This window comes from Prionailurus viverrinus, chromosome B1, assembly GCF_022837055.1.
Source record: "Prionailurus viverrinus isolate Anna chromosome B1, UM_Priviv_1.0, whole genome shotgun sequence".
Taxonomy (NCBI): domain Eukaryota; kingdom Metazoa; phylum Chordata; class Mammalia; order Carnivora; family Felidae; genus Prionailurus; species Prionailurus viverrinus.
Window position 1 is genome coordinate 28,346,904 of NC_062564.1, and position 20,288 is coordinate 28,367,191.

Here is a 20,288-nt window from a genome sequence, read left to right on the forward strand (position 1 = left end):
CCATTACCAAAATTTCAAAAAGTGTCAATTAGAAAATAAAAACAAAAGAACGAAGTTGATAAAATGATACCAATAAGTTTAAGCAAATTACTTAGAGATATAAAGAGAATCACTTTATATACACAAAAGAGCCCCCCCCCAAATTATATAATTTCCAAACAAATAATGGGGCGAATATATCATGTATTAAAGATAATAAATATAAAATGACATTTCAAAAGGTTAAAACCGACTGTATGTCAACTACAAAGGAAATATATACACAAAAGACAGGGTACAAAAAAATGGGCAAAAATATATCAGTCAAAAAAAAGGGCAAGGGATTAAAAGAATAATGAGATAAAGTCAGACTTTAAAGTAAAAAAAATATGAACTACAACCAAGAGAGGATGCTTTATAATGTTTATGGATACAGTCCTTAAACTAGGATTGTCAAGAATGTTTATAAGCTAAAAACTCTGCAGGAAAACATACAGGAAGTACTGGCAAAATTAACAACCAAAAGGCAATGGCAGATTTTAATGTTTGCTCAGTCACTGCTCATATGAAGTAGTCAATCAAAATTTAGTATGTAAAAGGTGATCTGATTGTATTTTCCCTTAAAACAAAAACACAACAACAAAAGTAAAATAGATAAACCAATAGCATAATACAGAAATAAGGGAGAATGCCCAAATACAAAAAGTTAACAATAAAAAGGGAAAATTACACAAAAAAATTAAACACGTTCTAGGGCCACACTCTGCAAAAGCATATGCTATTAAATTTGAAAATTAAAAGTGATTTTAGGAAAGAACAGATTGCCAAAAATTCACAAGGTAGGAAACTTTATGAAGGACATAACCAAAGAAGATATGAAGAATGCTGTCAAAGCAGCCACAGCCAGACACATGCATCCATGAGTTTTCGTGTTCAAATCCTCAAGGAACTGAATATTCTCACAAGGAAAGAATGGGAAAGGGAAGGAAAAGGACAGGAATGATGGAAGGAAGGGAAAACAGTACTTCTGTTTGGATGTATCCAGCATCACACCCAAAACAAATCCTGAGAAAGTAAACAAAAAAGAGAACACTGAATACTGAAGCAAAAATCCTTAATATACAGGAAAAGAATCCAGAAATATAGAACATAAAAAAAGGGTTATTTTAGGAGTGTAAGGACAGTTCACTATTAGGAAATCTAGTCATATATTTCAACATATATTAAGTCAGAAACAACAAAGATCTTAATAGATGCATAATCTGTCAATTTACCTTCCCAATATCTCCAGATATATACAGCTATTTCATAACATAAAAAATATATACACATATCCAACATGTAAGGTGTGTAAGAATATTTGCTGCAGCATTATTAAATACTTAAAAATCCATTTATCAGGTACACTTATATAATGGAACACTAAATAGCCACATGGCATTATAGAATATCTCCAACAGAGAAAAAGCAAATTAGAAAATTAGAAAAATAAACATCAAACAATTTACACAACTTACTTCTAAATGTGTAGGGTTTTACGAACAAGCATATATGGTTACTTTTATAATCTGGGTAAAAAAAGTGAAAATCCTCATCTTGTCCTTATAAACCAAGTAATAAGGAGATGGGAAGAGTTTAAGCCAACAAAGGCCATATAAAACAGCAAATGAAAATAGGGATAATATTAAAAAATAGAACTTTAGAAAAAGATAACGCAAACAGGAAAAGGCTGAGCAAAGTTAAAACAGTGATATCCACAGAAAAATCGCAACAGGGGACAGAAAATAATGGCTTGGTATAATGTTTAGTGTGAGGATTACAGCGGAAATTAAGTATACTCCTAAAATTTCTCCAATGAAATTTTACCAAGAAAACCTAGAGGTCCATACTATTCTTAGCGAGCTACTGCAACCTCAACATTTGCCTCAAATTACACATCTACATAACACAACAGATATGCTACACCATGCTGCCATCTGCAGAGCAGACTTAATACTAAAAATTCCCAGAGAATGTTCAATTATTTTGATTGATAAAGGTATCAAGAAAAATGGTAGGGGGAACTAAAACTAGTGCTATACTATATTAGAAAGTGAAGAAGAGAGACAGCAGGTGGAATCAGCAACATGGTAAGAAAAAGTCATTATAATACTTCAAGCTGAAAAATCAAGAAATAAAAATATAAGCATATTATAAGGGGAAAACCACTCAAAGAATTAAAATAAATCCAGTTAGGGGCGCCTGGGTGGCTCAGTTGGTAAGCACTAAAAACAAAAAAATTTTAAGTAAATCCAGTTAAGTATGGCCACAAATGAAAGGGCCTCCAATTAGTGAAAGGAAAAATGTATCTGCTTTTCATTGTAAGATCTTCCTATTGGAACACGTGATACTTGTGATTTTTTTTTTTAATTTTTTTTTTTCAACATTTATTTATTTTTGGGACAGAGAGAGACAGAGCATGAACAGGGGAGGGGCAGAGAGAGAGGGAGACACAGAATCGGAAACAGGCTCCAGGTTCTGAGCCATCAGCCCAGAGCCCGACGCGGGGCTCAAACTCACGGACCGCGAGATCGTGACCTGGCTGAAGTCGGACGCTCAACCGACTGCGCCACCCAGGCGCCCCTGATTTTTTTTTAATACTGCAAATTGCTTTCAAATGGATCAGCTATGCTAAAGAATAAAGGAATCAGCTATTTTTTTTTAAACTTGTAAATATCTTAAGGATCAAGTCCACCGCTATGTTTTTTCAAAGTGTCAAATCAGTATGACAAGTATAAAAGTTTTCAAAAAGCAACTCAAGCAATACGAAAACTGCTAAGCCAAACTTTCTTAAATGAGTATCACTACAGTGTATAGAAGGTCACTACTACCTTATTGACATACAGAAAGCTTACTTTATTTATTAGAAAGTGCAATACAGAATAACTGGAATGCTTTGAAATTTTTTATTTACAGTAAAAAACATTTATTGAGAACCAACTATATACAAGGTACTCTCAATCATGATTTTCCAACAAAACACAACATTCTACTTCCTAAAACAAATCATGGTCATCTGCGTAACTTCAGGTTGACTAAACTCTTATCTACAAGCACCACAAGCCTAATATCTGCAGCCAGATAACAAATAAAAGAAAAACTTAAGAGCTATTGCAAAAATTGCAAAATCATAAGACATGTATGGGCTACTAAAGGGACAAGAATTACATGTGCATTTTTATACAAAATTATTCCTTCAATAGAAACTCTTTTATTTAATACAATAAACGAAAGTCACTGGGACTACCAGGCATGAATAACAATAGTTTCACTATTTGGAATTTAATATTACTTTTTTATTTTATGTAATTCTATAATGTTAAGATATTCTGGTGTAAGTTTGTATTACTTTTCAAATTTTATAATTAAAATGGTGTTTAATTCTTTTCATGCCTTTTCAGTTCAAAATTAATACAAATTTACAGTACAGTCTCACACTTGTTTAAATGAGAATTTTTATTTATTTATTTATTTATTTTTGAGAGAGAAACAGAGCACAAGCAGGGGAGGGTCAAAGAGAGACAGGAGACACAGAATCCGAAGCAGGCTCCAGGTTCTAAGCTGTCAGCACAGAGCCCAACGTGGGGCTCCAAATCACAAACTGCGAGATTATGACCTGAGCTGAAATCAGTCGCTTAACCGACTGAGACACCCAGTGTCCCTAAGTGAGAATTTCTACTTATATAGGTATAGATTTCCCATGACTAAATCCTTGTTTAACTATTTTACCTGACAAGTATTAATGAAGTATTTTTAATTAAAATCCAAACACAGGCATCACACATTTAGTATAAGATTCACCATAAGCTTATTAGCATCTGACTCTACAAGAGTCAGAGAAAAAAGTCATTTTCCCTATCCAATCTGATAATCAACTCATAAATTACTTAATATTAGTCACCAATAGAATTTTGTTCTTTTTCCCATCCTGCATCAAGCTTTCATATCAAGATATGTAGTATTTGTAAAATAATAGAAATAAAGAAATAAACTGGTACCGCTGACATATAAGCATAAAATATCTAACCTACTATATGATTACAAGTACAAATAACCTAAAATCTTTCAAATTCCATATTTCAAATTGCATTCTCAGAAACAATATGTTAGAAGATTAGTTGTGTTCTAAAAGATAAGGCTAAAAAAGCACTACTACAAAATTTGTTAACATAGAATTATAATGTTACTTTTGAGAAAGAGAAAGAGCAAGGAGCAGGGGAAGGGCAGAGAGAGAAGGAGACACAGAATCACAGGCTCCAGGCTCTGAGCTCTCACCACAGAGACAGACATGGGGCTCGAACTCATGAACAATGAGATCATGACCTGAGCAGAAGTAGGACGCTTAACTGACTGAGCCACCCAGGCACACCTATAATAGGATTATAAATATAAATTTGTCACCCTGTATTTGTAATATTTGAAAACTAAACAGAAAGGCTCACCTTCATCCACAGAAAACTGACAGCTCTTATCATTGAAGAAAAGAATTTTCTTTTTATCAGGACGATTTACAAATAGTATCTGGTCCCCCAAAGCCTTAAAAGACAAAAAAACAATTTTTTTTCAGTTAACTTCCAAATTACCTCCCCCCAACAAAATACTCTTTTTAATAAAAAAAAAAAAAAAGTAGTAGTCCTTGTAAGTCTATATGACAGAGAGAGAGAGAGAGAGAGAGAGAGAGAGAGAACACGAACGCGTGTGCACCAGGGAGGGGCAAAGAGAGAGGAGAGAGAACCCTAAGCAGGCTCAGCGCTGTCAGCATGCACCCCAATGCAATGCTTGAAACCATGACCATGAGATCATGACCTGAGCCAAAACCAAGAGTTGGACACTTAACTGACTGAGCCACCCAGGTGTCCCAGGACTCCTATTTCTTTTAACCTTCAGTATACCATTAGGGTCTACTATACCCAATTTTAATTCTCAAATTTCTTTCAATGAGCAATTCTCACTACTTTTATGTATTGATATATCAAGAGTTTTATTCTTAGAGATTTCCAAAGTACAAAAAGAAACCTTCCTTATTTTTGAAAAAATCCAACCTATGTTGCAATTTAATGTAGGTCCATTGGAGCCTTTTATTAATCTAAGAAAAACTGTGTGATCATAGTGTTCTTACTTTCCCTCTACTTTAAAATATTTTGCCACTTATTTACCATTAGCAATTATTTCCAATTATGCTTTAAAAAGCTAAAATTGTGGGGCACCTGGCTGGCTCAGTCAGTTTAAGTGTCTGACTCTTGATTTCAGCTCATCATCTCATGGTTCATGGTTTTGAGCCCCACATTGGGCTCTTTGCTGACAGCATGGAGCCTGCTTGGGTTTCTCTCTCCCCGCCACCCCCCCCCCCCCGCCCTCCCCAGCTTTCTCTCCCCCTCTCAATAAATAAATAAACATTATAAATAAATAGTAAAAAGTTTTTTTAAAAAAGGAAAGAAAGGTTATATCACCTACAAGTGTAATATAATAGTGAAACAGTGAAATTCTATCACTTAGAAGTGTGATTCAATTTGTGTTATTGCACTGCCCAAACTATTGCATTATCTTTCAGAAGATATAAAAGACTACAGAGTGGTCTTTGTTGTCTTTTAGCTTTCATTAAATATTTGACAGTTCAGAATTTTTTATTTTCTGCTCCTTAGAGCAATGACAAGAAAACTGACGGAAGATACTTCACCATTATTAATGAATGAGAACAAGAATACAGAAAGCCTGATAGTAGCACTCACTCTAGACTCTGATGATGGTGAAATTCATTACAGAAATAAAATCTAAACCTGTAAGTCTTTGCACGACAATACCATAGATGAATCACCTCAAGCTTAAGAATCAATGATTGAATGACATATTGCTAAGGACTTAAATATATAAGGTATTTTCCTTCAGTTAGTTTTTCAACAAGAAGGAATTCACTGTACAATACTATGTGATATGAACTTTGCCATTTCACTTTGCTAAAAAGACGTATAATAGTATTCTTTCATCTTTCTGATGTGTTTGCCAAAATACACTTGATACAGAAGTTTGCTATGTTAAAATCTTATAAAAATTTCCAGTAAAGTTGTTTTTCACCATCCTTTCATTCTTATTTATATAAATTATTCATGACATAAAATACTTTGAAAAATAGTTCAGATAAAAAGTTCAAAGTAATGGTCATAAAAATGCTCACCAAACTCAGGAGAAAAACAGGTGAACACGGTGAGAACTTCAACAAAGAGAAAATGTAAAAAGAGAGCTGAAAAATCAGAGCTGAAGAATACAATAACTGAAATGAAAAATACAGTACAGGGAATCAACTGCAGATCAAATGACACAGAAAAAATGGATCAGTGATTTGTAAGACAGGGTAGTGGAAATCACCCAATCAGAACAGCAAAAAAAAAAAAGACAGTTTTTAAAAATGAGGATAGTTTAAGGGACTTCTGGGACAACATCAAGCATACTAATATTCAAATTATAGGGATCCCAGAAGGAGAAGAGAAAAAGGAAAGAAGCCTACTTAAAAAAATAACAGCTGGAAACTCCTCTGACTTGGCAAAGGAAACAGCCATCCAAGTCCAGGAAATACAGAAAGTCCCCAATAAGATGAACAAAAGAGACCTATACCAAAAAAGATCTATGCCAAGATACACTAGAATACAATTATCAACAATTTAAAAAGTTGATTTTTTTTTTTTAGGTTTATTTATTTTGAGAGAGAGAGAGAGAGCATAAGCAGGGGAGGGGCAGAGAGAGAGAATCCCAAGCAGGCTCTGCACTGTCAGCATAAAACCCAAAGCGGGGCTCGATCTCACAAACCATGAGATCATGACCTGAGCTGAAATCAAGAGTCAGATGCTTAACCAACTAAGCCACCCAGGCACCCCAAGAGGAAGAGTGATTCTTAAAATCAAAAACAACTATTTGCAACCTACAGAACCCCTGTAAGACTAGAAGTTGATTTTTCAGACAAAAATTCAAAGGCCAGAAGAGAATGGTACGACATATTCAAAGCAATGACAGTAAAAAACCTAAAACCAAGAACTTACTCTACCCAGCAAGATTATCACTCAGACGTGAAGGAAAGAGAAGAGTTTCCCGTACAAGCAAAAGCTAAAGGAGTTCAACAACCAACCAACCTTATAAGAAATGTTAAAGGGACTTCTATAAATGAAAAGACTGTAACTAGAAGAAAATTATGAAAGAAGGCATTTTAGTGGTAAAGGTAAACATATAGTGAAGGTAGTAGATCAACCACCTATATAGTGTGATGGTTAAAAGACAAAAGTAATAAAATCATCTACACCTACAATAATTGGTCGAAGAACACAAAAAAATAAGATATAAAATATGACATGAAAAACAAAATGGGGTGGGGCAGTAAAAATGTAGGGCTTTTAGAACATATCTGAATTTACACGACCATCAACATCGATAGATCACTATATACATAGGATGCTATGTATGAACCTCATGATAAACACAAGCCAAATACCTATAAGAGATACACTAAAAAATAAAGAGAAAGGAAAACAAAACACTAAGGAAAAGTATGATAACAAGGGAACAAAGCCAAAAAATAAGAAAAAACAGAACAAAAACAAAAAAGAAAACAACAAATTAAATGGCAATGAGTACATACCTACCAATTACTACTTCAAATATAAATGGACTGAATGCTCCAATCAAAAGACATAGGGTGGCTGAAAGGATAAAACAAAACAAGATGAAAACAAGACCCAGGTATATGCTGTCTACAAGAGACTCACTTAAGATCTAAAGACACACAGAGACTCAAAGTGAGATGAAAAAGACATTCTCTGCAAATGGAAACCAAAAGGAAGCTGACTTGGCAATACTTAGACAAAACAGACTACAAAAGTCTGTAACAGAGTCAAAGACAGCATTACATCATGATAAAGGGATCAATCCAAAAACAGGATATCTTTGTACCCAACATAGGGCCACCAAAATACATAAAACAAATATTAACAAAGTAATAAGTTGACAGTGATAAAGTAACAGTAGAGTTTATGCCCCAGTTATATCAATGAATAGATCATCCAGACAGAAAATCAGTAAGGAAATACTGGCCTTAATACATCAGGACAGCAGAATTAACAGATACATACCAAACATATCATCCATCCAAACACAGCAAAATACACTTTATTTTTTTAAAAAATTTTTTTAACATTTATTATTGAGAGACAGAGAGAGACAGAGTATGAGCATGGGAGGGGCAGAGAGAGGGGGAGGAGACACAGAATCTGAAGCAGGCTCCAGGCTCACAGAGCCCGACGCGGGGCTCGAACTCACAAACCACGAGATTATGACCTGAGCTGAAGCTGGACACTTAACCTACTGAACCACCCAGGTGCCCCTCAAGTATCTTTTCTGACCACAATAGTATGGAAACAGAAATCAGTTATAAGAAGAAAAATGCAAAAACACATTAAACATGTGGAGGCTAAACAATATACTACTATACAACTAATGGGTCAACAAAGAAATGAAAGGAGAAATTAAAAATACTTTGAGACAAAAGAAAATGGAAATACAGCACACCAAAACTTATGAGATAAAGCAAAAGCAGTTGTAAGATGGAAATTCAAAGCTATAAATGCCTACACCAAAAATAAGAAGAATCTCGGGGCCCCTGGGTGGCTCAGTCGGCTGAGCACCCGACTTCCGCTCAGGCTGTGATCTCACGGTTTGTGAATTCGAGCCCTGCATTGGGCTCTGTGCTGACAGCTCGGAGCCTGGAGCCTGCTTTGGATTCTGTGTCTCCCTCTCCTGCTCACACACTCTCTCTCTCTCTCAAAATAAATAAACATTGAAAAAAAAATCAGTGATCCAAAAAAAAAAATCTCCCAACAAAAAAAGTCCAAGACCAGGCAACTTAATTGATGAATTCTACCAAACATTCAAAAAAGAATTAATATCGATCCTTCTTAAACTCTTCCAAAATAGGGGAAGGGAATACTTCCAAACACGTTTTATGAGGCTAGCATTAACCTGATATCAAAATCAGACACAGATGCCACAAGAAAAAAATTGATAGGCCAACATCTCTGATGAATACAGATACAAAACCCTAACACAGTATTAGCACATAGAATTCAACAATACACTAAAAGGATTATATACCATGATCAAATGGGATTTATTCCAGGGACGCAAGGTTCAAATGCACAAATCAAACAATGTGATATACCACATTAACAACATGAAACTTGGAAAAATCATATGACCTCTCAATAAATGCAGAAAAAGCATTTGACAAAATTCAACATCCACTCACAATAAAAAAAAAAACAAACCATCAACAAACTGGGTATACAGGGAATACACCTTACCATAATAAAGTCCACTTATGACAATTCCACAGTTAATATCACACTCACTGGTGAAAAACCAAAAACTTTTCCTCTAAAATCAGAAACAAGACAAGAATGCCTGTTCCTGTCACTTTTATTCAACACATTACTGGAGATGCTAGCCAGAGCAATTAAATAAGAAAAAGAAATTAAGGGCATTCAAATTGGAAAGAAGAACAAAAAGTGTCAGTAATTTCAGATAATACGACATATACAGAAAACCCTAAAGACTGGGGCGCCTGGGTGGCGCAGTCGGTTAAGCGTCCGACTTCAGCCAGGTCACGATCTCGCGGTCCGGGAGTTCGAGCCCCGCGTCAGGCTCTGGGCTGATGGCTCGGAGCCTGGAGCCTGTTTCCGATTCTGTGTCTCCCTCTCTCTCTGCCCCTCCCCCGTTCATGCTCTGTCTCTCTCTGTCCCAAAAATAAATAAATGTTGAAAAAAAAAATTTAAAAAAAAAAAATAAATAAAAATAAATAAATAAATAAAAACGTTGAAAAAAAATTTAAAAAAAAAAAAGAAAACCCTAAAGACTCACCAAACTTTTAGAATAAATACAGTACAGTCGCAGGATACAAAACCTATATACAGAAACAAGTTACATTTCTCTACACTAATAACAAACTATCTGAAATTAAGAAAATAACCCCATTTGCAAGTGCATCAAAAAGAATAAAATATCTAGGAATAAAGTTAACCAAGGACGTAAGAAACCTCTACACTGCAAAGTGTGAGACATTCATGAGAGAAACTGAAGACAACACAAATAAATGGAAAGATACACCATGCTCATGGATTGGAAGAGGACCATTGTTAAAATGGCCATACTATCTAAAGCAAACTATGGATTCAATGCAATCCCTATCAAAATTCCAATGGCATTTTCCATACAAAAAGAATAAACTAATCCTAAAACTTACATGGAACCACAAAAGATCCTGAATAGCCAAAGTAATCTTGAGAAAGAACAAAGCTAGAGGTATCACACTTCTTGATTTCACACTATATTACAAAGCTACAGTAATCAAAAGAGTATAGTACTGACAAAAAAAAGTGTTACACAGATCAATGAAACAGAATAGAGAGCCCATATATGCATATATGGTCAACAGAGTTATGACAAATGAGCCAAGAATAACAATACACAAAGGGCAGTCTCTTTTATAAGTGGTGCTGGAAAAACTGGGCAGGTACATGCAAAAGAATGAAATTGGACCACTATCTTACACCATTAACAAAAATTAACTTAAAATGAATTAACAACCTGAATATAAGACCTGAAACCATAAAAGACGAAGAAGAAAACACAGGTGGATAAGTTTCCTGATATCAGCTTTGGAGATGATTTGTCAGACTTGACATCAATCAAATCTGATTTGTCAGACTTGACATCAAAAGCAAAGACAACAAAAGCAAAAAAAGTGGCACTGTATCAAACTAAAAAGCTTCTGCACAGCAAATGAAACCAATAAAATGGAAAGGCAACTTACTGAATGGGAGAAAATATTTGCAAATCATGTATCTGATTAGGGGTTAAGATCACAAAAATATGTAGGGGCACCTGGGTGGCTCAGTCGGTTGAGCAACTGACTTCTGTTCAGGTCATGATCTCATGGTCTGTAAGTTCGAGCCCCGTGTCGGGCTCTGTGCTGACAGCTGAGAGCCTAGAGCCTGGAGCCTGCTTCGGATTCTGTGTCTCCCTCTCTCTCTGCCCCTCCCCACTCATGCTCTGTCTCAGAAATAAATAAACATTAAAAAAAAAAAAATCACAAATATGTAAAGAACTCATGGAACCTGACACCAAAAAAACAGTCTAATTTAAAAATTTGAAGAGGATCACAAATACATGTTTCCAAAGAAGATCTACATATGACCACCAACACAATCAACATCATCATCAGGGAAATGCTAAACCACAATGAGGTATCTCACACCTGTTAATAATAGCCATTATTATAAAGACAAGGTATCACTGTTGGAGAAGATGTGGAGAAAAGGGAACTCTCATGCACTGTTGGTGTGAATGTAAATTGGTGCAATTGAAAATAGAACCACCCTATACTTCAGTAATCCAGTTCTGGTACTTACCCAATGAAACCAAAAACGCTAACTGAAAAGGATACATGCACTCCCTTGCACACAGCACCATTGTTCACAATAGTCAAGATACAGAAACAACCTAAGTATCCATTGATGGATACGTGGATAAAGAAAATCTGATACACACACACACACACACACACACACACACACACACACACACACACAACCTGAAATATTATCTAGCCATAAAAGAGTGAAATCTTGCCATATGCAATAAAATAGATGGACCTTGAGGCCACTATGCTAAGTGAAATAAGTCAGAAAAAGACAAATGTATGATCTCACCTTTATGTGGAATCTAAAAAAAAAAAAAAAAAAAAGGCTCATCAATAGAAAACAGATTGGTGGTTGTCAGACACAGCAGATGGGAGACGGATGTATGAAGGAGTCAAAAGTATACACTATCAGTTATAAAATAAGTAAGTAAAGAAGTCATGGGGATGTAATATATAGCACACTAAGTACAGTTAATAAAACCGTATTGTTTATTTAAAAGCTACTAAGAGAGTAAATCTTACAAGCTCTCATCACCAGGGCACCTGGGTGGCTCAGTCCATTAAACATCTGACTCAACCTTGGCTCAGGTCATGATCTCATGGTTCGTGAGTTCAAGCCCTGCATCGGACCCTACACTGACAGTGCAGACCCTGCTTGGGATTCTCTCTCCCTCTTCCTCTCTCTCTGCCCCTCCCCGGCTCATGCACACACGTGCACCCTCTCACCCTCTCTCAAAAATAAACATTTAAAAATAAAAATTGTAAAACACTTGCTGTTTTTTAAAACAAGATATTATTAATTCAAATTATACTAAGGCACAAAAAGAAAAGAAATGTTACCTTGATAGCTTTCTGGGAATTGGGTAGTCCTTCCTCTATGTCTTCTAAAAGAATTCCTCCTAAGCCTCGCTGGTCATGCTTATCTAACAGCCTAAGTAGGGCTTTCTTATCTTTCAAGTTGTATTTGGGCTTGAAGGCATACTTCCCATCTATCACTTCAATTTTCGGATTATTGACTAATGCCTGTAATGATGACAGAATTTGGATATATTAATAAAAGGAAACCTCATATATACATTCTTAAATTCTATTATTTTAAAAACATCAAACCCAATATAGTTGTATGTTAAAAGTATCTTGTGAGTATCAACTAGCATATCTAAAATACTGGACATCCAGGATCCAAAAACAACAGGTAGAGATCAGCATGTTGCTCACTTTTTATAAAAGAAACTTATTATCTACATCAATTATTTAAATGAGAAAAACCATTTTATCACAACAGATTTGAAGAAACTATACCCAGATTCTCTTGGAAAATAAAAAAAAAAAAGAATAAACACCAGTTAACATTAATAGACAAAGTGAACTGGGTATTGCCCATCCCACCCTCAAAGTACAGTTTATCGCATACTGGCACTATGTAAGAAACATAACCCTGGGAGGACTTTATCAATAGTCTGCCCCACCTGGTATCAAATGGTACTTATAGGTGTGGAAGGAACTAAAAAGTACCAGACTTGTGCATATAAGAAATCTACCGATAATGGCAGCTTGAGAATGAAACTGAGTAGGAATGCAGGAATTACTGAATATGAATTATATTCTTAGTCAGTTCTGCTATATAGCTACTATCAGAAGGAAAGCTCCTCAAAGAAGAGCTATCCTATTTATTTTCTTCTGCAGCTGCCAGCCTGACCCTGGAAAGGAGAAAGAGAAAAAACAAAGAAGAAAGGAGGGGGAACAGAAAAGTAGTAATAATTTTAAACTAATGTTGGTAGTCCATGAAATTTCAAGATTGGGTAAAGCAACAGAATTTGAATGTGGATTACAACTATTTGTGCATCAATGATACAATGAGCTATAATGTTACTGATTAACTGTTCATTTTATAAAAATCAAGTACAGTATCTTGCTTAGTAAAATAAATTATTAAGTTATATTTTAGAAACTTTACATTTGATTTTTAGAATACAGCACTGGTCACACAAAGTATTCTTCTTAATTGTCATTTCATACTTAAGTAGAAATGAGGGAAATGTGTGAATTTTAAAAAAGCTATTAATTTCTAAATTAGCATGGTCACTGATTATTGTGGGGTTTGTTTTCTTCCAATGATGTGTGTACATACACAATGTTAAGGATTAGTTTTTGAAGTAATCTGTTAGAGGCAATAATACCACCATCATGTCATAATAGTAGTAACAGCATAACAAATATCTCATTATCCCTATACTACCTCATGGTATAAATGTCTAAAACATACATAAAAACAATACAATTTGACAAAATACATTCTAAATTTAGCAATTAAAAAAAAGCAATTATTCTGGAAAAACTTAAATGAAGGGTACAATGACAGACTTCTTTATAATTTTTATGCTAAAGTCTTCGACATTTTGAAATAGATACATAAGATCTTAAGAAAACCAATAAATCAAACCACCTTAAAATGTGTATGTTTAAAAAACAAAAACAAAGACCCTATGCCAATTCTTTTAAGTAAAAATTATCAGATTTCAGTATATTAAAAATCTTAGTTACAGCAAATATTTCATGGTAACCAACTTTCTTAATGCTATTTTAAGCCTAGTCTTACCTCAGTCATTAGCCATTGTTTCTGCTTGAGTCCTATATCTAAATGTTGTGTTTCATCCAAAATTTCTTCTAAAGTGAGAGGATGTGTATCTCCTCGCTGATGCCGTGTCTATTGAGGGAAAAAATTGTTATTAGGAGACAGTTTTAAAATGCTACATGTATTAAGTAATAGATACAAGTAAGGGAATCTTTCAGGAATGTAGAACATGTATCATTTGAGGCAACACGATTATAGTGATGAACAGAATGGACTATAAAAATCAAACAGAACTGAGTTCAAATTTGCAGCTCTAAAAAATCAAATGATAAACTGAGAAAAAATATTTTCAGCTCATTATCACAAAGAGCTAATCTTCCTAATATTTTAACAGCTCCAAAAACCTAATAGGAAAATGACCCAAAGTAAGGAGCATATAAATCACAGAAAAGGAAATGTAAAAAACCTTAAATATATGAAAAGATACTCAACTTACACCAAAATATTTCATAACCATTACACTGGCAAAAATCCATATTTTTTATGTTTTTTTTTTTAATGTTTGTTTATTTTTGAAAGAGAGACACAGTGTGAGCAGGGAAGCAGCAGAAAGAGAGGGAGACAGAGAGTCTGAAGCAGGGTCCAGGCTCTGAGCTGTCAGCACAGAGCCTGATGTGAGGCTTGAACTCACAAACCACGACATCATGACCTGAGCCGAAGTCGGATGCTTAACCAACTGAGTCACCCAGGTGCCTCATCAAAAATCCATATTTGATGACTCTATCAATGAGGGTGTAAAGAAACAGGCCTTCCCACACATTGCTGGTAAAAATGCACACTGACACAACTCCTAGGGAACACAATTTGGCAATATAAATGCATTTAAACGCTTTGACACAGCAATCCATTTCTAGGAATTTACCTTACAGCACAACTTAAAATAAGTGACACAGTCACTGCAGCTCTGGTTGCAAAAGGAAAATATTATAAACAATATGTGGCCAGCAATTGATTAAATCACCCAGACTGATTAAACTATAGAACATCTATGCTACTATACAGATGTTTAAAAAGAAAATGCAGATGTTCCCTATGTGCTAATTTGGAAAGCAGTCCAGAACAAATTATTGAATAAAAACATGCAGGATCACCTGGGTGGCTCAGTCAATTAAGCGTCCAACTTCAGCTCAGGCCATTATCTCACAGTTCATGAGTTTGAGCCCCGTGTCAGTTTGTGCTGACAGCTCACAGCCTGGAACCTGCTTCAGATTCTGTGTCTCCCTCTCTGCCCCTCCTCTGCTCACACATGCTCAAAAAAATATATCAACATTAAAAAATAAAAAAAACTTTTTTAAAGTCCTCCAAACAAAACCCTCCTGTGAATTTAAAATCAGTTCATTACAGGGGCGCCTGAGAGTCTCAGTTAAGCATCTGACTCTTTTTTTTTTTTTTTTAATTTTTTTTTTTTTCAACGTTTATTTATTTTTGGGACAGAGAGAGACAGAGCATGAATGGGGGAGGGGCAGAGAGAGAAGGAGACACAGAATTGGAAACAGGCTCCAGGCTCCGAGCCATCAGCCCAGAGCCCGACGCGGGGCTCGAACTCACGGGCCGCGAGATCGTGACCTGGCTGAAGTCGGACGCTTAACCGACTGCGCCACCCAGGCGCCCCTAAGCATCTGACTCTTGATTGTGGCTCAAGTCATGATCTTCGCAGTTGTGACATCCAGCCCCATTATCAAGCTCTGTGCTAAGTGTAGAGTCTGCTTAAGATTCTCTCTCTCCCCCGCCTCAGCCCCTCTCCCCCGCTCACACACTCTCTCTCTCCCCACCCAAAAAATCAATTCATTGCAAAAATTAAAAGCCCTGATGGGGCGCCTGGGTGGCGCAGTCGGTTAAGCGTCTGACTTCAGCCAGGTCACGATCTCGCGGTCCGTGAGTTCGAGCCCCGCGTCGGGCTCTGGGCTGATGGCTCAGAGCCTGGAGCCTGCTTCCGATTCTGTGTCTCCCTCTCTCTCTGCCCCTCCCCCGTTCATGCTCTGTCTCTCTCTGTCCCCAAAAAAATAAATAAACTAAAAAAAAAAAAAATTTTTTTTATTTTTATTTTATTTTTTTTAATTTTTTTTTTTCAACGTTTATTTATTTTTGGGACAGAGAGAGACAGAGCATGAACGGGTGAGGGGCAGAGAGAGAGGGAGACACAGAATCGGAAACAGGCTCCAGGCTCCGAGCCATCAGCCCAGAGCCTGATGCGGGGCTCGAGCTCACAGACCGCGAGATCGTGACCTGGCTGAAGTCGGACGCTTAGCCGACTGCGCCACCCAGGCGCCCCCAAAATTTTTTTTTTATTAAAAAAAAAAAAACCCTGTTGATGTTTGCATGAACTGACTGGCATAAGGACAGATGGAAATTTACTAACCAAACTCACAACTGGTGTGATGGATTAAAAAAATTAAAACCATAATTTTGTAATTATGTACTGTTGTCAGTACATTTTGCATCCCCTCTCCCAAATACTGCAACCTCTCTAAAGACTTCCATGCCCAAACCCTGAAACCTGTGACTATGTTACCTTATGTGGCCCAAGGGACTTCACTGGTGTGACTAAATTAAGGATCCTGAAATGGAGAGATTATTGTGAATTATTCAGGTGGGCCCAATATAATCACAAGTGTTCCTAAGGGGAAAAGGGAGACTTCAGAGTCAGTGATGGGACAGTGGAAGAGGTCGGAGTGATGCAAGAAAGGACAGGTATCATGAAATGCAGACAAAATGCAGACAGGCTCTAGAAGTCAAAAAAGAAAACAGGGGCACTTGGATGGCTCAGTGGGTTGAGCATCCAACTTCGGCTCAGGTCACGATCTCACAGTTCACGAGTCTGAGCCCAGAGCCTGGAACCTGCTTCATATTCTGTGTGTCTCCCTCTCTCTCTGTCCCTGCCCTGCTCACACCCTCTCAAAAAATAAATACATGTTAAAAAAAAAAAAATTTTTTTTTAATTTTTTTTTTCAACGTTTATTTATTTTTGGGACAGAGAGAGACAGAGCATGAACGGGGGAGGGGCAGAGAGAGAGGGAGACACAGAATCGGAAGCAGGCTCCAGGCTCTGAGCCATCAGCCCAGAGCCCGACGCGGGGCTCGAACTCACGGACCGCAAGATCGTGACCTGGCTGAAGTCGGACGCTTAACCGACTGTGCCACCCAGGCGCCCCAAAATTTTTTTTTTAAAGAAAAAACAGGAAGTTCCCTCAGAGAGCCCCCTGAAAGAACCAGCCCTGCCTACACCCAGACTTCAGCCCAGTGAGATAGATTTTGGACTTCTGACTTCTAAAACTGTAAAATAATAAATTTGTGCTTTTTTAAGCCACTAAGTTTGTGGTAATTTGTTACAGCAGCAATAGAAAATGAATACCTGTACTTTCTTCCCTTTAAATCTATAAATCTTGAAGTATTTATAGCTATACATCAATTAAAACCAAGTATCCAGGGGCGCCTGGATGGCTCAGTTGGTTGAGCATCCTGCTCTTAATTTCAGCTCAGGTCACGATGTCACAGTTTGCAGGACTGAGTCCAGCCATCAGGCTCTGTGCTGACAGCACAAAGGCTGCTTGGGAATCTCTCTCTCCCTCTTTCTCTGCCCCTCCCTGCTCACACAAGAAGATGCTCACGCGTGTGAGAGAAGATGCTCTCTCTATATATATACACACACACACGTGTATACATATAAATAAACTTTAGAGGGAAAAGTAAAAAATAAACAAAACAGTTATTCTGTATCCTCCATTAACACTGATTAAATCTAACATATTTGCCTTAGTTTTCTTCACATTAAACCTTTCCCCCCATTAAGTTAAATATAAAATTATCAAAGGCCAAGTTAATCTTAAAATCTAAGCAGAAAAGAATGAATACATCTCAAGAAAAATAAAAAAGCACTAGCCCTATGTTTATTATTATATTTAAATTTAAATATGGGATTTTTACAATCAGAACAAGCTCAAAAACGAAAGTAATATTCATTGTATGAAAGCCTAACCATTTTCACTGAACTATGTAAACAGAGAAGCCAAACACAGCTGTCAAATTATCAAGTGAAAACCTGTTATAACAAAATGAGGGGGGGTAAAAAAGAGCAAGAGAGATAAACCTGAGAAACTCAAAATTACTTCCTTATTTCTTGCTCTTCGATCAGGAGTTAAGAAAAATGAAAAAAAAAAATGAAGGATGCATAGAGAGACTACGTAACACTCTAAAGCTAGTTTTCAGTGAAGAACAATTACATACCTTTGTTAAATTCCTTCCTGATCACTAGATGATTTTTGGTGTATTGCATTTTGTATTTTATTTCGCTGTCTATTTTTTTTTCTTGCAACTTCGTAGAAATTGGCTTTTTTTTTATAGTGGCCTTATTTTTATCAACCTTAATTCTAATAGCTTGCATATTCTCTTGGTTTTCCTATGTATTTAATCATGTCATCTACAGTTCTACTTCTTCCTTTACAGCTTTTACCTCTGTTACTTCTTTTTTCCTGCTTCACTGCACTAGGGGGGACTTCCAGTGTAATACCCAACAGATGTTGTGACAATCAGTACCTTTTATCTTTTTCTGACCTCAGGAGAAAACCATTCACTGTTTTACCCTAAGTATTTGGGTTTTCACAGATACCATCTCATCACAGGGTGCTTGACCAGTATTCCACAGAATCCTAGGGTTCCATAAGATGTCACTAGGGGGAGCATGAGAAACCGTGATTCTAAAAAATAAACATCAATTCTGCAACCACACATACCATGCAACCTGAGGGCTCACAGCAACAGGCAAACTACTGAGCAGCCATGCCAACGTTTTCATCAGGTCTTTTAGCACCACGTGGCAAGTAGGGCTATGTTCACTTGGACAAGCCCGTTACCAGTTTCCAATGAAATAGAGAGAAGCCACTGATAATTGGTAAGCTCTATATTGCACAAACGGGAGCACAGTAGGCTGACAGTGTCAGCAATTCCCTTCCAAATTACCTCCCCTAACCTCCCACTACACAGCGCCAACTCACTCACGGGAGTTCACAAGCTCTGCTGGCAAAAAGGAAATCTGAGGGAAATATTCATTCTGTACAAGGAATTTGTACATACCAGGACTCACCTGCCCCAGGCTGCTTTGCTGTTGTAAATGTTGTAAAACACAGATCACATAGTAAAAAGAAGTAAAATACATTGTGAAGTGTTTGTTTTTTGAAATATTCTCATTTAATAAATCCCTGTGGTTTGATAATTTGTTAGCATTTGTTTTATAAACATGTCTGACAGTCCAGTGCAATGATTTTTTAAGATGAGATTAAGTGACAGAGAGGATTCAAAGCCCAGGCCCACAAACAATTCTAATAAGGTTAGTAATCAAAAACTATAATCCCCTGTTGAATCACTTTATTGTACACCTGAAACAAATATAACATTGTATGTTAACTACACTAGGATCAAAATAAAAACTTAAAAATAACTAGGGTCACCCAGCTGACTCAGTCAGCATGCGACTGGATCTCAGGGTTGTTAGGACCCCATATTAGGTACAGAGTGCTTAAAAATAAAATCTAAAAAAAAAAAAAAAAAAAAAAAGAGGCCTACAATTCTAATGAAAAGCTACTCGCCAATTTTAGATGGGCTGGTAACCCAAGGTGTCTTATTTCATTGTACACTGTTTGTAGCAAACAATATGTAATGGCTCCGGCAAAACTGAAAAGATTCTTAACTATAAGTCACAGACACTGGACACAGTCGATGTACTTAATATTTTAAATAGCTACTGGAATCTCAAAACGAAACAGAGTTAAGCTTTTATTAAAAAAAAGAAAATAATAAGTCACATTCAGTGAAAAAGCTCAGGAAACAAGTTATTGGTAATAGAACTTACTGCCCAGAACAGAGGGGACTTAGAGGAGGGAAATCACAGTTGGTAGGAACCTAATAATGACAACATGTCAAATGATAGTAAAATGCACAGCATGAGAAATTGAAAAGTACCAAAAAGTATAAGGTAAGTCGACAAACTGAGGACACAGCACATAATGCTGCACAAATTTAACAAACTAACAACAGCTTGTCTATGCAAGTTGACAAATCAACAGGTTTCACTAATAAATGTAGTAATTTATTCACTATTCACTATTCATCATTTTTCACTAATAAATGTAGTTTGTGCAGAATCTTTAAATGACAAATTTCAAGAAAAACTCCTCTGCCACA

General features: G+C 36.3%; 1 protein-coding gene across 2 annotated transcripts in view; it reads right to left on the reverse strand.

Moving 5' to 3' along the window:
• GTF2E2 (general transcription factor IIE subunit 2) overlaps positions 1-20,288 on the reverse strand; it is a 79,185-nt gene that overhangs the window by 20,368 nt on the left and 38,529 nt on the right. For both annotated transcript variants that reach the window (XM_047856847.1, XM_047856848.1), the window contains exons 4-6: positions 14,076-14,183; positions 12,317-12,499; positions 4,461-4,554 (exon numbers count right to left, since the gene is read on the reverse strand). In XM_047856847.1, coding sequence (XP_047712803.1) covers positions 4,461-4,554; positions 12,317-12,499; positions 14,076-14,183 — 385 coding nt within the window. The remainder of the gene's footprint in view (positions 1-4,460; positions 4,555-12,316; positions 12,500-14,075; positions 14,184-20,288) is intronic.